The following is a 16,377-nucleotide window of genomic DNA, read 5'->3' on the forward strand; positions in this document are numbered from 1 at the left end:
ATATTGAGACGGGACTAGTCGGATAAGTATTTCCAAGGCATATAATCACTTCAAAAAGTCGTCTAGTCGTCGAAGTAGAAAGCCTTGCCACCAGAGGTATCAATGGGGCCACCACGGTAAGAACCACGCTTCTTCTTGTTCTTTTCCTTGGTGAAGCCCTTACCACGAGTTACCGACAAATCATTGAAAGCGCGTTCAGCGTAGGCATAAGGGACATAATCATTTCGCGGGCCATCAAAAGGCAAAGCACTTAGAGCAGCCAAGGGGGTGGGGCGAGCTCCGACATGTTTCTTCTTGGCTGAGCCATTTCCAGGAGCGGGGCTGTCGTTAGAAGACGAGATTTCCGCTGATTTCACAGGCTCGGAAGCAGAAACTACCGTGCCACTCGTGTCAGAGCCAGATTTTTCTTCTTCTTCATCGTCAGAGCTGTCAGATGAAGAGCTGGACGAGCTAGACGAATCAGAATCAGAAGATTCTGGGAGCGGGGTCTTAGTCGCTTTCTTCAGGGCCTTGGAATCGGCCTTTTTGGCAGGCTCCTTGTCGGACTCCTCCGAGTCAGAATCAGAGTCAGAGTCGGAGTCAGAGCTTGAATCGGAGTCCGAACTAGAAGAGTCGGATGAAGAGTTGCTGGAGGAGTCGGATGAGTCGCTGGAAGAGTCAGAGGACGAGGATGAGTCAGAGTCATCCTCAGAAGAAGACGAATCCTCCTTCTCAATGGTCTTGGCCTTTTTAGCCTTAGGAGCATCAGACTCTGAGCCTGAATCCGAATCAGAGGATTCTGAGCTGCTAGACTCGGCCTTGCGCTTCACGCCAGTCTGGGCCTTCTGAACAGGGGCAGGTATAGAGGCCGCCTCATCATCCGCGTCACTGTCAGAGCTAGAAGAGGAAGATGAAGAAGTGGAAGAGGAGCGAGACTTCTTGCTTTTTGAGGCTTTGGGCGCATCTTCCATTTCAACGTCGGAGTCGTCGGCATCACTGTCAGAATCTGAGCTAGAGGAGTCGGAGCTCGAGCTGCTGTTGCTATCATCCTCAGAGGAGCTAGAAGAACTATCGGCGGTTGTAGAAGGGGTCTTCTTTTCCCAAGCCTGGAAAATCTCCAACAAGGATGGGGCGCCCTTAACATCGGCGGTCTTGCCAGCCTTTTTCAGATCTTTTTCTAAAGCAGTACTAGCACCAGAGAAGCCATTGGTAGATAGGAATGCAGCAACGGCCGAGAGGAGTTGAGAAGGTGGGCTAGACTCTGCCTATTATTTGAGAAAGTGTCAGTCAAACGTTGCTCAATTGGCGCGTTGCTGATTAGAGACAAAGAGAAAGAGCAGGAATTCAAGGCTTACCTTCTTCGAAGTATTTGACTTGGCCATGATTGCTAGCAATACAATCTGAATTTGCCAGAATTAAATATCCACCCACTGACAAACAGCGAAAAACCCAGACGTTGCGAGTTTGTCTGTTGAGAAAAGTCGCCTTTCAGGAACGAAAAAAAAAAAAGTGTATATATCAGGCGGTCAGCTGTTGTTGACGATGATTGGGCAAATAAAAACAGATAAAAAAGATCAACCTTATCACGTGATATAGTTATGAGGGCGGTGAGTTTAAGCCTTTTCAAGATCTACATCGTGCGTTCAAATAGTAGGCAATACCTAGGTATAGAAATAGCACAATTCATATAGCCAGAAGGTTACCTAAGTAGAGTGACTTTGGGAGATTATACTCCTTTGTTTGAATACTGATTGAGTTTCTCGAAGGCAGTCAAAGTTGACTGGCATCATAAATACGTCTTGACCTATGGGTCACGTGGAAATATAACGTGGCAACCTGCACGAAGTGCATGGACTGAAATTCAAGATTCTGAAAAAGAGACGTCAAAATGCCTACTTTAAATATTTGAATAGACTATATATCTGATATGTCAGTGGAGCGCTTGTATTTTGAGTTGGATTTGTCAACCTTGGAACTAAGCCTCATTGCAGCCGGATCAACTGAATAACCCGCTCCTATTAAGCTCTCTCCGCCCTACAACCCCAAACATAGTGATGAGCTAATCAAAGCTGTTACCTACATCTTTTGTTGTCGCAAATCGAATCCCACTCGCTGCATCTATTTTGCGACCTCATACTGTGCTTTCTGTGTCATCTAGAAGACAAATTGGCACGGGTGCGCGCGGGACTCCTAGATTGGTCTGGCTGGTTCCGATACTCCGATACTCCCCCGCTCTCGACCATGTTCTTGATCTAGCAGAGTCCGCGCAGTGATTTGATATTGATTTCTAGCAAACGACAAAATGATCAATGGGAATGGGAATGGTCGGCCTCGCCCACCTCCGCCTCGCGGAGCCAACAGTCGCCAAGGGTCGGGCGATACCTCCATCTCTAGGGCCGAGAAGTTTGAAGATGAGAAGAAACGTATTATGCAAAGCTGTTACTCGAAGAAGGATAGTGATGGAACCTGTAAGTAAATACTATTGATCTCTCCTTTGAGCTGATATTGCTACTTGCTTCCCCGCTGTTAAGGGATGACGGCCCGCGCCATGATGTTACACAGTGGTCTAGAACCTGGTGTTATTTTGAAATATTATTGAATATCTGGCTATAAGAACTAATTGCTGACTGCTGTTTTACTTTAGTAATTGAATCATACATAACACACGTCCGCATCACCGAGGATGCAGCCTACCCCTCTACCCCTGCTCCACCAGAATCGGCGCCCAACAACAAAAAGCCCCGCGTGATCATTGTTTCCGTCCGAAGATCAGGTAGAGTGCGCATGCATAAGGCCCGTGAGAATAACGATGGATCGTTTTCAATTGGCAAAACATGGATGCTCGACGATCTCACTGCGATTCAAACCTACCATACCTTTGTTCCGAAGACACCTGAAGAGCAACACTACAAGGAATGGTCAGCAAATGTTGGATTTGTGGTCGTCATTGGAAAGCCCTACTACTGGCATGCTAGAAGTGCTAAGGAGAAGGACTTCTTCATCGGCAGTTTGGTGAAGATCTATAAAAAATATACGGGAGGAAGACTACCGACCATGTTTGGATTTGATGAAAGAGAACGGCAATTACTCATAGGAGAAGTACCAGGAATTGCATCAGGAATCAAACAAGGACACCAACAACCACCACCTTCGCGTGCTGGGCCGTCATCGGAAACCGTTATTGCGCCACAAGCTCCACCACTACAACGTCCTGGCCGTGATGTGAAACCTGAGATCAGACGGCAGATCTCTGAAGACCCTATAATTCGGGCTCAGAAGAGCCGTGAGCAATTACCACGTCCATCCACTGCGTCTAAACCAGCTCCGCCGTTTGGAGCGCCTTCCAATCCAACGCCCTATGTTCATCCGCCGCAACGCATGGAGCCAAAGCTTGGTTCACAAGGATCATCATTCTTGCAAGAAAGTAGTCAACTCAGTATTCCAGACTCTCGACCATCGTCATCACGTGGTGAAGACGTCCCTAAAAGTCCATTAACAACCACACCTCAACCCATAGAAAAAAGAACATTGGAACCGAAGCTGAGTACGGATGCATTACGCCCAGTTACACCCGGTTCATTCAACGGCGAGACGAGAGGCACACCAAGCCCCGGAGGAATCAGCCCTGGAGGCAACCTTGCACCGAAATCGCCGTACCAAACATATCAACCATATCAGCCATACCGTGAAACCCCCAGTGTGCCCATTCTTGAACAGCCACGGCCGCCCCCGGAGAAGAAGTTACCGGAAGCTCTCAAAGTTGCGACGCCTCCTATTGTGACACTAACAGATCAACCGAAGAGTGTCCCAGTTGGAGAGGATATACCATCTTCGCCACTCATCGTGGAACCCGAAGTGGCAGCAGCTGTTATGGCAGTGGCAGAGCCATCTAGCCACCCTGAATTTATCCCCACAAAATCTCCCACAGAAGCCCCCGCAGAAGCTCCCCCAGAAGCCCCGAAAGAAATTCCCGCAGAAGAGACACCAATAAGTCCGGCCTCGTCCGAAGAAGCAGGAGACGCACATCGCCCTGGTCTGGGTCCTATGGTAAAGAACAAGGGTACAAAAGAGCTTGCAGGTGCCTTCCGTAAAGCTGCAACTGCCTATGGTGCCTTCAAACCGCGAGCTGGAGGAGCTGGAGAGCGACTGCTAGCAGCAGCAAAGAAACAGAAGGCGGAAGAAGCTGGACCCGATGGAATTACAGGCGTTGTTCCTGCCCCATTCCTTGCCCGGTCTGCCAATGATGCACCCAAGAGCCCAGTGGATGAGCAGGCACCAGCATTATCACCATCACCAACGCCAGCGTCAGTACCAGCACCCGTCCCAGCACCAGCACCAACAGTAGTTATACCTTCAACAACTAGCGCCCCTGTGGTATCAAAGCCCACAGTTGAAATAACGCAACCACCCACAGAGGAGCTTCGGGTAGACCTTCTCCCTACTTTGGAACAGTCTCTTGATTCTTTGTCAGAAATGACATTGGAAAACCGTTCGCGAACACCCTCTCCATCAGCTCAAAGTCGTCGTCGAAGACGCCGTGAAGATAACACAATAAAGTACTGCCAAGCTCTTGGAATCGAAATCAGTATTCTTGATGGACGTGGAATTGACTTTGATGATATACTGACCGATTTGGGTTGGAACGGCAGGCTAGCTGACGAGCAAAAGTTTGAGGACTTGGAAGCCGACATCCGTCGCGAGATAGGACGTGTTGAAGCGACTAGCTGGCTTGGTAATCTGGAACAACAAGATGGAAAGGTAGAACAGCTGGGTGTCCTCATTGACAAGACAATCGAAGAGTGTGACGAGCTGGATGGTCTTTTGACTCTTTACTCTCACGAATTGAACGTAAGTCACTCGTGAACTGCGAGATTCTTTGTCTAATATGCTAATCTGTTTCATTCTCCTAGACACTTCATGAAGATGTGGCCTATATTGAAGCCCAGTCTCAGGGTCTCCAAGTGCAGACGGCCAACCAAAAACTGCTCCAGAATGAATTGCAGTCACTTTTGAAGACACTGTCGATCTCTTCATCTGACATTCGTCCACTCAAAGAGGCCTCTCTCAGCAGCCCAGGTGGATTGAGAGATACCGAAAATGCCTTGTCAACTTTGTACAAAGCTATGCTTATGATTGATAATGATCTTGGATCTAATAAGACGCGCTTGGTTGATGCAAGCGTCGGAGTTTATGCCAACACCGACTTCGGTCAAATGCGTGCAATTAAACAGAAGAAGGAGGAGTACCACTCTGCTGCACTGGTTTTCCTCCAACGACTCAAGCAGTTCATGGCTGTTGCCTTCAAGATGGCAGAGCAGAAACGGGTGGAGGCGGCGGCATCGGCATCAGGTGACCCCATGAAGCTAGATAGCTCCGCACGACATCAATTCCGCGCAGAAATTTGGAAATATAACCCGCTCATGTTGTTCGCCCGTGAGGTCAGCATGGCAGAATGGCATTCTTTGGTCGGTATGTACGACCAGGGATCTAAGCCTTCATATCAGGCTGAATTCCGCGACAACAACTCAGCTTGGAAGAAGATAGCCCGAAAGCCCACCGGAGAGGAGTCGGAACTCCTCTTCACACATCAAGAAAAGGAGAAAGAAGCCGAGACTATCACAATGGCTGCTCGCAAGCTTACCGTTCGACGAGGCAAGACTGTTCGTGCTGCAGCTGGTCTCCGGTTGGCTTCCAACGAGAAGAAGATTACTAGCAAAGTGGACCCCTATGAGGCCTTTGCCGGGACTTTGCGCGAGACCTTGAATATGATCACTCAGGAACAGAACTTCCTTGTTGAGTTCTTCCACCTGAATTCTCTCGCCAATGCTGACTTTTCAGACTTGGTATCTGCCACACCAGAATCACGACAATGTCCAGATGTTTCAGCTAAGCAGTCGCATGATCTTGACCGCACGATGGCGAAGAGAGTCGAGGGAATCATGGATGAAGTCTACTCTTTCTGGCCCGCTGACTTGCAGTCTCTGATAGATTGGGCGTTACAGGCTGATCCTTTGTAAGTTGCTTTCCCTCCACTGTATACTATGACATGGTTTACTAACACAATCTTTAGGCAAGGAATCGGAATTTTGTTTTCTTTGGAGTCGGCAATTAGTGACTTTGAGGAGAGCAACCAAGAATTTGTCATCCATGCGATGCAAAAAGTCCACACTCGACTCATGGGCCTTTTCAACCGATTTGTGGATGAACAGATTCGTGGTATTGAAGATACGAAGGTCAAGGTCAACAAGAGAAAGGGCGTGATTTCATTCATGCGCGTTTTTCCGCATTTCTCCAATGCCATTGAGAACATGCTTTCTCAGCCGTCTAGCGAGTTCTGTGACATTCGAATCAGCATCAACGAGGCATATGATCGCATTAACCGAGCGATGTGGGAGTCACTCAAATTCATCGCCAAGGAAGCACCAGGCCAACCAGCAGGTGTGACCGCAGGTGCTGGAGATCCCGAGGACAAGGAGGTTCTCAATTACCACATTCTGCTCATAGAGAATATGAATCACTACGCCGAGGAAGTCGATGAACATCATCTTCCAGTCCTACAACGCTGGAAGGACCGAGCCAATGAAGACTTCGCTGAGCACATGAAGCTCTACCTTGATTCAGTGATTCACCGTCCTCTCGGCAAGCTCCTTGATTTCATCCAGTCCATTGAAAACCTGAAAGAATCCGGAGCTGTTGCCGACATCGCATCTCGCGCAAGCTACTCTCGATCCGTGGCGAAGAAGCTATTCTCCTCGTACGACGTCAAAGAAATCAAACGCGGTGTTGAGCTGCTGAAAAAGCGAGTTGAGAAGCATTTCGGTGACGCTGATGACCCTGGTCTCAGCCGAAGCCTTGTGATCAAGGTCCTACGGGAATGCGAAATCCGCTATGAAAATGCGTATGACAAAACCCGGCACATTATCGATACTGTATATGAAGGGCAACTGGAACTGGACTGGCGCAAGGAGGACGTCAACGCCATGTTCCGGAAATGAGCCTATAGAATTAATATTTTCCTCTTATCTCTTTCTTCCTTTTTCGAGGGTCTCATCTCGTACGTATAAGCATGATTGTCAACTAGTTGTTATTAGTTAAATAGTTCACTATTTATTTAAATAACTAGTTAGTTAAAAGCTGGTTAAGTAATGGCTTAGTCATATAGTCTAGCCCACAGTTCGGCCTCATTTTGTTTTATTGCTCAGGGGCAGATTCTGGTCTGTGCTTGTTAGTATTAAAGATTCAAGAATTCAGGAGTCTTGAATTAAAGTAATAGTTAAGGTCTATCATTTAATTGGAGGTTATATAATCTTTAAATCTTCAAATCCTTAGATATCTTTATTGAATACTAGCTATTTATTCGAAATGGTCTTTCCTCGGACCAATACTCCGCAGATAGTAGTAGATACTAAGCAAGGCTTTTATCATTTATGCAACTTGAAATTTCGTATTAAATAACGTATTCTAATCTGATGAACTGTAGCTATCCTTTCAATTGAAACCATAGTATCTGTGGAACTGTCCGCTGATGTGGAGAGGAAAAGGGACTGGACTAAATCCAATGATCGTCGATTTCCCTTTCATCTTCTCTCTCCTTTCAACTTCAACCTCTTCCTTCCGTTGCTCACTTTGATCCCTTCTTTAATTATCTTCTCTTTTCTGTTCTTCTTCTAATTGACGCTCGTTTTACCTGTGAGTTTTACCCCCTGCGTCCCCGCTGTCTTTGCCTAAGAGACCATTTCGGGGGTCTCCACAATGCATTTGAGTCGTTTCGCAAGGATATCCCAGCGTAACAATTCGGTCCATTTCGGGTTTCAACGGCGCGTGAATGAGAGCAACATCTGTCTCTCTATTCGGTTTTGTCTTGGTTCTGCGCATCTTCTATTTTAGGACCCGCCCCAATCCTTCCTATGATGAACCCCTCGTTCTTCAGTACTCTAATCACAAATTCTTATTTAGATCCTTCAGCTATCGCATATCTTGAATTGAGCGCAAATTGTTCTTTTCGATCGAGCCCGTTAAACCGAACTCTTCACTGTATGTCTTGTGCCTTTGAACAGGGCCAACATTCTTCACCGTGAATCCCTTCCGAAAATCTCGCAATCCGATCGCCCACGTTAGTACTTTTGCGGGGAAATTGGCACGTTGCAATCTCGTGGCTTAGTTTCTTGGAATTCTACAAGCCACTGCAGCTATGCCCTGGCGGCCACTGCCTCGCATTGCTTTTGCGGTGGCTATCTACCCATTCCACCCTTCCTCCCCCGCAGACTTACCTCTCGAACTTGGTGATGAATTGTACATTATTGAACAAGGGGGTTGTAATGGCGAGTGGTGCAGGGGCTACCTGGTAGCGCCACCGTCATTATTGGCGGGATTGACGAGCACCAAGGGCCAAACTCTTGAGGCTCGTGTTTTCTCCGGAATCTTTCCGCGGAATTGTGTCGAGATCCGCGAAATGCTGGGTGAATCAGATGGGTACAAATCTATGGTGAATGGCGATCGCAAAAGTATCGACTATTCAACCCTGCCCAGTTTAGATACAGACATTCAAACTCGAAGCAGCAAGGCAAATTCACCCGTGAATCAGACTCAACATGGTGTTGAGATGACAGGTGTAGCGGGTGTGGTTATCGCGAGTAAGGGCAAACCGACACAAATTATCATTCCCAAGACCGAAGATTTGGATCTTAACAGTCCCCGATCCGCTCACGCATTCCTACCCGGTTCGATTCCTCATACTCCTATTTCCTTCACTCCCCGTGATCCCGATATGCCCAAGCCTGCCGCACCTGTGCCTATGCTTAAAATCGGAGACGAAACGCCAACGTCTATTTCGGAGCCTCTTGTTGACGAGATCGCCTCATGCCTGCGTGAATGGCACTCGACTAATTTACACGAATTACTGTTGGCCCAGCAATACGACGTTCTGGAGGAAATGTCTACAATTGTACAGGAATTGGACTTTTCACGGCGCCAATTGCTGCATAATGTGTTGACTGGCAAGGAAAAAGAGCTTCTCCGAGATGAAACAGTCTGGAAACTGGTCAGGGCCAACAAAATGCTCAGTGGAGATGTCATTGTGCGGGATCCTGATCAGAGAGGACGGTTGCTAACTGGTGATGACTCTGCTGTCCAATTGGCAAAGCTACAGTCTGAGATGAGCATGCTCGACAGTCGTCCAATCGTCAGCTCTGATACTACAACCTTGCATCATCTATTGATGGAAATTCACGCGGTTTCAGGCAATATTCCCGGTCCTGTGTCTCTTGGAGTGCAGCTCTATTCTCGGTCTGATACCGGTTCTTTCAGTCCACTGTCCGAAACCTTCGCCTTGGACATTCCGTCTCCTCACAAATTTGTCAGCTTAACTCAGAGTAATAAGCTGAAAACACTGTTCACGGAACTCGCCGCAACTGATATTGGGGATGGAAGTGCGAACGGGCGTCAACTTTACATGGTCACTTCAGTACGAGTCCAGGAATCACGTTCTAGCTCCGACAATATATCGACTCCACGGCCGTCAATATCGAGAGAGATACCGACATCACCTAAGGTGAATTCAGCTGGAGGTATTCAGCCCTCGGTGAAGGGGAGTTTGAAGTCACGACGTAGTATGATGTGGACTACGAAGGGTCGACCTAGCTTGGATGGAGGATCAACCAACGGAACATCGACTCGAGGGCTTCCGCAGTCAGCAAGTTCCACTTCCATTGTTAAGGAGCCGACCAGTCCCAAGCCTGCATCCAATAAGGAGATTTTGGTGTCTCGTACCGTAGGTGTTGGAATCCTGGAGTTGTCGGCCGTTTTAAAACAAGATCAGGATACTGAGCAGATCGTTAATGTCTGGTCACCAACACGAGAGGGTGAAGAGGGTGAAGTAACGACAGATGGCTTCGAGAAATTACTTCAAATGCTTCTTCCAAGCCATAATGGACGGTACGTGCGCTCTGCATCAGCCGCACGTTTGCATGTCCACCTGCATCCGTTTGTCAGTACAGACGCTGAAATCCTTGTGCGCCGCAATCCTACCATGCTGCATGATGTTGTCCAGACTAGACGCCTTGGATTCTCTAAAGCGCCTGCTAAGGAGAGATCTGACATTTATGTCACTCTATCTCAGGCTGTGTTTCCTACAGATGCGCTGCTCTCACATCCATCTGCTGGTCAAATTCCTCTCCAGACCCACAATGGATTGCATAATCTTCAACTTACCTTAGAGGTGCGAAATTCCTCGGGTGCACGCTTGGAACGCTGTGTGTTCCCATCATCTGCCAACGTATCGCAGACTGCTTGGCGTACTACCATCACATCTCGAGGCATGCCTTGGAATCAGACCATTCGGCTCAAAATTCCCACTGACCAGATTCCGGGCTGTCACCTAATTATGAGTGTCGCAGATGCTCCCGAATTTCCCTTCGCCTTGGCGTGGATGCCCCTTTGGGACCAAAAGGCATTCATCCGAGATGGTCCCCATTCGTTGCTGCTCCATGCATATGACAAGCAGACTTCCACTATTGAGGGAGGAAAGGGTCTCTACCTTAGCCTCCCTTGGAGTGCACTTGGCAAAAATGAATCGGCCAAGGATGAAGCATTGACTGGGCCGCTGGCAACCCTGCGCCTCGAGACTCATCTATGCAGCACCGAATATTCTCAAGATCAGGTCATCTTGAGTCTACTTCATTGGAAAGAACGGCCAGTTGACGAGGTTCTCAATACTCTGCAACGAATGCTCTTCGTTCCTGAGATCGAGATTGTCAAACAGGTTCGTGGCGTTTTTGACGCACTGTTCGGAATCTTGGTGGATAATGCAGGCAATGAGGAGTACGAAGATTTAATATTTAACAACCTGGTCACAGTTCTGGGAATTGTCCATGACCGACGATTCAATCTTGGTCCTCTTGTCGACCGCTATGCTGATGAGCAATTCGACTTCCCTTTTGCCACTCCATGCCTCATTCGCAGCTACCTGCGTCTGTTAGGTGCCTCCACCGACCCGAAGCAGTCTCGTAACCTTCGTGCTGCATTCAAGGTAGGACGTCAAATTCTCAAATTCATTATCAATGCCCGCGGGCAACAACAGGCGAAGGAAGAAGGCATTGGGATAACCACAGTCCAATCCACTTTTAATCGAGATTTGCATACAATTTTCAAATCTATGGAGACTTTGATGAAAATTCCTTCACCAACCCTGGTGGGAAGCAAGACCTTGATTGTCCAGCACTTTCACTCTTGGCTGCCCGAGCTTACCAAGGTTTTGAGCCAAGATGAAATGATTATGATTGCTCTGAGTTTTATGGATTCATGCAAGGATGTGACAGGAATGCTAGTGCTGTACAAGTTGGTGCTGATCCAGAACTATACCCAGCTCGCCATATTCTCGACCGGCGAAGAGCGAAAAACCCTCATTTCCAGTTGCGTGGGTTGGCTGACACCATACTGGGGTTCTACATCTGATGTCTCTGATCAATACCGCGATCAGGTTCGACTCAGTAATGCGATCGTCGCCCAACTCCTCGATCAACCATACCCGCAGCTTTATGAATTTATGCCAAGCGTTGTGGCTTCGTACTGTGCCATCTCAAGAGAAGGTGTGGAGGAGAGTGAATATTTGTCTCTCCTCTTCAGCAAGTCCTTCCCCTTCCAGATGAAGACATCGAAGACTCCTCAAAAGTTCGACGAGGCGCTGGTGGAACTATCTGCCATTATTGCTGCTTTGGCAAAGATTGTTTCCCCGAAGATTCCCAATTTGAAGGAGCTGGAGCTGGCTACATTTGTAATGCAAGCGTTCGAGACCCACAATTCCATCATCGATTGCGAGGCGTACTCAGAGTCATGGTTTAGCATACACGTTTACAACCATCGTGCAGCCATCAAGAGTCTGGAGCATCTCGCTTTAATTCTGATCGAGAAGTTTCTCCCCAGTCCCGATGATGCTGAGACATTTGACACAAAACTGTGGGAGTACTTCTTCACAACCTTGCTCAAGGTCATTACCAGCGATGTCCTTGCCCTTGAAACTTTCCCGGAACAGAAACGTCGAGCTGTGTGGAAGATCGCAGGAGATGTACGTGAGCAAGGCGCGGATCTTTTGGATTCCACATGGGAAGCCATCGGCTGGGAGACTACCGACGAGGAGTTTGGCCTATACGGCTTGAAGCGGATGGGTGGATACCAGGTTCAATACGTTCCTAACCTGGTGCCACCAATCATCGGACTCTGTCTGAGTGTACATGAAGGACTCCGCCACGTTGCTGTCCACATCCTTCGAACCATGATCTTGAGTGAGTGGGACCTGAATCAAGATGTTTCAATCATTGAAACCGAGATTATCTCAAGTCTGGACTCTCTGTTCAAATCGAAGCACATGAATGAGAGTGTTAGCCAAAAGATCTTCATCAGTGAACTCCTCGGTCTATTTGAGCATACGGCTGAATCCGATGAGGGTCTATACAATGCCGTGAAGGATCTCATTTCCACAGTGGATGAACTGCTAGACCTTTTGATTGCATCCCAGAACAGCGCTTCAACTCAGAGCCTGCACGCCCTGAAGCTCATGGAATACATGAAGGATATGGGTCGCGAGGATATCTTCATTCGTTACGTCCACGAGCTAGCTGATCATCAAATTGCTGCTGGCAACTTCACCGAAGCTGGCCTGGCGCTTCAGTTCCATGCCGACCTCTATGATTGGGATCTGAACAAGGCCCTGCCAGAGATTGGAAATCCAGCCTTCCCAGCACAGACTGCGTTTGAACGCAAAGAAGCACTATACTTCTCCATCATTCAGCACTTTGAGAATGCCATGGCTTGGGCACCTGCTCTCGCCTGCTACAAGGAGCTTGCTGCTCACTACGAAGCTACCACGATGGACTTTGCCAAGTTATCCCGCGCTCAGAGTTCCATCGCTCGAATCTACGACTACATTGCCAAGGGTACCAAGCAGTTCCCCCGGTACTACCGTATCACCTACAAGGGTCTTGGATTTCCACCTGGTGTGCGCGACAAGGAGTTCATCTTTGAAGGCTCGCCGTCCGAGCGCATGGCATCGTTCGTCGACCGAATGCAGCGTGAACATCCTACGGCACAAATCGTATCTTCTGGTGAAATCAATGACTATGAAGGGCAGTATATCCAGATCAGCGGAGTCAGTGTTCATCGCGATATCGCCCATCCCGTGTATCAGCGATCCAAGGTGCCGTTATCTGTTCGCGAACACATGTTAATGTCCGAGCCGTCCCGTTTCTCTACCACCTCTCGCAGACATACGAGTGACAAAGATGTTCGTGAGCAGTATGTTGAGAAACTTATTCTCACCACTGCGGACACATTCCCAAACATCCTTCGCCGGAGTGAGATTGTGTCTGCGCAGGAGATTGATCTCTCTCCTTTGCAGACCGCCATAGAGAGAACATGTCGTAAGACACAGGAATTGCAGATCCTGGAGCGACGGTCAACTTCTGGCGAAGATAACAGCTTGTCCAGCTTGACCGAAGCTATAGAACAACTACTCGAGTCGTCTAATTGCGGGCTTTACCGCAGCTTCCTTGTCGATGCCCAAGGTACCAAGGACAAACTAGTTGAGGATACAGAGGAGGACCTGACCGATGAGGAGGAAGCGCCGAAGCCCTTGAGCCCAATGGAGAACGCTCTAGCTGTTGCACTAACTGACCATGCTCTGGCCATAAGGCATGCGATCTCCATCTACCAAAGGCCTGCTCAGCAAGCCACCCAAAAGCAGCTGCTTCGGCGTTTTGAATCGGTTTTCGAGCCAGAAATAGCCGCCTTCGGCTCGTCTACGTCTGAACAATCTATCACACCTACTCAGCAGACCCATAATCGCCGGTCACCCACAAAGACTGATCGACTCAAACAGCGTCCCAGCGTTTCTAAGCGGTCTTTCAGCTCCGAGCAGGCAGTGAGTCGCACGACGACGCAGACTAATGGCCACACGCGTAAACGCTCTGATAGACAGTCAGTCAGCCACCGCATCAGCATCATGAACCCGTTCAAGCGTCATGGTGCCTCGAACTCCGTTTTCACTATCCAACCAACGGGCCACAATGGCTTTGGTGACCACGACGATGGGCTGGAAGATGACGCTGCAACCATCCACAGTCGGACAACTGATCGTTCCAGAGGTGGCACGAATGATAAACGACGCAGCTTCTTCGGTGGTGCCAAGCATGGCTCTTCGCATTCCATCAGCGGTATAGCCGATGATGTGAAAAACAAATTAACTCGCACCGCATCTCGTGACACGACCAGCCAATCTCCTGATCGCCGTGGTCGTAGCCGGGCAAGTTCACAACAGCGTCCCCCTACTTCCAACGGTGCCTCAGCTCCTGCTAATGGTGGCTGGTCAACGATTCCTCGGGACTACTCTCGTCCAGTGACACGCGATAGCAGCCACACCACTGGGCGTAATCTTACTGGCGTCACTTCTCGCACATCCAATGGGACCTCACCCGCTCCTCCGGCTACTAATTCCAACTCCAACAGCGGTGTCCGCGACTCCGTATTCCGACGATTCAGCATTCTGAAGGTCGGCCGCAAAACTAGCCGAATGGATTTCAAGGCTAACGGTGTGCTTCCGGAGGAGTGATCAACAACCTTCCCTAATTTTTTACTTAATTTCTCACCTTGATCCCTTTGATTTCCTCGTGATGTAATCCAAGTCTTGTGTACTTTTTTTTTTTGTCTTTTTCTACCTATTCCCCCCCTTTTTTTTTTCTTTTTCTCCCGATGGATCGGGATTGTTTTCAAAGTGTTGGGTGTTACGAGAAAGATACCATTTGTTAGTAGTCCGATCTTTTCATAGCCTAGAGAGTGAATGGTTGTCCAATGGCAGTTTTTGTGTCGAGATGAATGTAATGTAATCCACGAGTGGATATTCAATCCCAATCTGGTTAAACTGAGGTAAAAAGTTCACATGTCAGCATCGTCCAACTTTTCAAATTCAACTTCACCTGCAGCTTTTACTCTCAATTTCCCTCTAAAATGGCATTAAAACATAGGTCTCAACCTTTCAGCCGTATCTACCTTCTAGCCTATAATGTCATCTGTGGACTTCTCTGGCTATACATCCTACTCACGACAATCACAACTCTCCTTTCATCCAACCTCTCTGAAGTATATGCAAACATAGAACCATGGACCCGCCTCACTCAGACGTTAGCTATCGCTGAAATTATCCATGCAGCAACCGGTATACAATCTACCCTGGATCTCAATTTTAATCCTCGACTTCCTAAGCAGTTCGTCTAGGAATAACTCGTTCGCCTGTTTTCACCACCTTTACCCAGGTATATGCCCGCTCAGTCCAGGTCTGGGCAATCAACTATGCATTCCCAAGCACAACAGCTTCCTCGCCGGTTTATCCAGCAATGATTCTAGCCTGGTCAACTGCAGATGCCGTCCGCTACTCTTATTTCGCAATTAAACTGGCTGGATTGTCTATCCCTGATTTTTTGACGTTTATGAGGTACGTATCACTATCATGATCTGGGTGACTTGGGATCAAGCAGATGCCTAGGTAAAGGGAAGACAACCTTGGGAAACCTAACTCAATTCTACTGCTCTAGATACTCTCTCTTTACTATCTTGTATCCGATCGGCATCGGTAGTGAAGTATGGTTAATGTACCAGGCCACTACTGTTTCGACTATGTTGGCTGTGAGGGGTCTATATTACTTTTTCTTGGGACTTTATGCACCTGGTGAGTTACCTTAAACTTTCACCAGCTTCTTCAATGGATGAATAACTAACAAATCATTTCCAGGCTCGGTCATGATGTATTCTTATATGCTTAGGCAAAGACGAAAGGTTCTGGCCAGAGAGTAATTCACTTCGCGTTCTCTTATGAGGATGGATGCGGGATCTATTTGATACATGTCTAGGTGATTTTTAAACTATATGGAGTCACATTTTCTAGCGATAGGACTTTGAGCATTGGTAACGTGAAGAGATCAAGACTTTTCCAGTGCGTTCCTAGTGTTGGAGTTCGCTCACTGTCTCCCTCCTCACGTTGGCATTCCCGTTGTATTCGTCATCGCGTTGTCTAATTGTACGACGTCTTCTTGGAGTAAACATGGAGTTCAAGGTCATCTCGCTTTCACTTCAGTTATAGAAACAGTCCAATATGACCAATCAAGACATGACTGATCACTCACTAAAATCTTCGAACGATTCTCTGGTGACTAAGCTTTATGATTTTGTTCTTACTTAGTAGGTATTAATATCCTTGACGATGCTTTCGTCTGCATTCGATAATTCAATATGCGGGACCTCGCCATGGTCAGATTTCAGTCTTGATGCCGCAAAAACTAGTCGACCAGGAAACTCAGATTGACGGTATTTGATATTCTGGGTGGTTTTCTTGTCTATCAGCCGATATCAAACAGA

At 47.9% G+C, this 16,377-nt stretch overlaps 3 protein-coding genes across 3 annotated transcripts; 2 read left to right on the forward strand and 1 right to left on the reverse strand.

Moving 5' to 3' along the window:
• Nucleotides 1–62: 62 nt before the first annotated feature.
• N7495_005495 (nucleolar and coiled-body phosphoprotein 1 family protein) lies at nt 63–1,361 on the reverse strand (the record flags this gene model as incomplete). Its single annotated transcript, XM_057208146.1, has 2 exons — nt 63–1,244; nt 1,335–1,361. The coding sequence occupies 2 exons, from the start codon at nt 1,359–1,361 to the stop codon at nt 63–65; spliced, it is 1,209 nt and encodes a 402-aa protein (XP_057061920.1).
• A 920-nt stretch (nt 1,362–2,281) lies between these two features.
• On the forward strand, nt 2,282–6,974 carry N7495_005496 (GTP-Rho binding exocyst subunit SEC3; the record flags this gene model as incomplete). The annotated part of the gene is made up of 5 exons (XM_057208147.1): nt 2,282–2,447; nt 2,624–4,283; nt 4,344–4,827; nt 4,890–5,992; nt 6,050–6,974. The coding sequence occupies 5 exons, from the start codon at nt 2,282–2,284 to the stop codon at nt 6,972–6,974; spliced, it is 4,338 nt and encodes a 1,445-aa protein (XP_057061921.1).
• Nucleotides 6,975–8,170: 1,196 nt separating this feature from the next.
• N7495_005497 (guanine nucleotide exchange factor DCK1) lies at nt 8,171–14,578 on the forward strand (the record flags this gene model as incomplete). Its single annotated transcript, XM_057208148.1, has 1 exon — nt 8,171–14,578. One exon carries the CDS (start codon nt 8,171–8,173, stop codon nt 14,576–14,578), a length of 6,408 nt encoding a protein of 2,135 aa, XP_057061922.1.
• Nucleotides 14,579–16,377: the final 1,799 nt, after the last annotated feature.

The sequence above is a fragment of the Penicillium taxi genome, assembly GCF_028828555.1.
Source record: "Penicillium taxi strain IBT 34144 chromosome Unknown utg000004l_segment0_segment0, whole genome shotgun sequence".
NCBI lineage: Eukaryota > Fungi > Ascomycota > Eurotiomycetes > Eurotiales > Aspergillaceae > Penicillium > Penicillium taxi.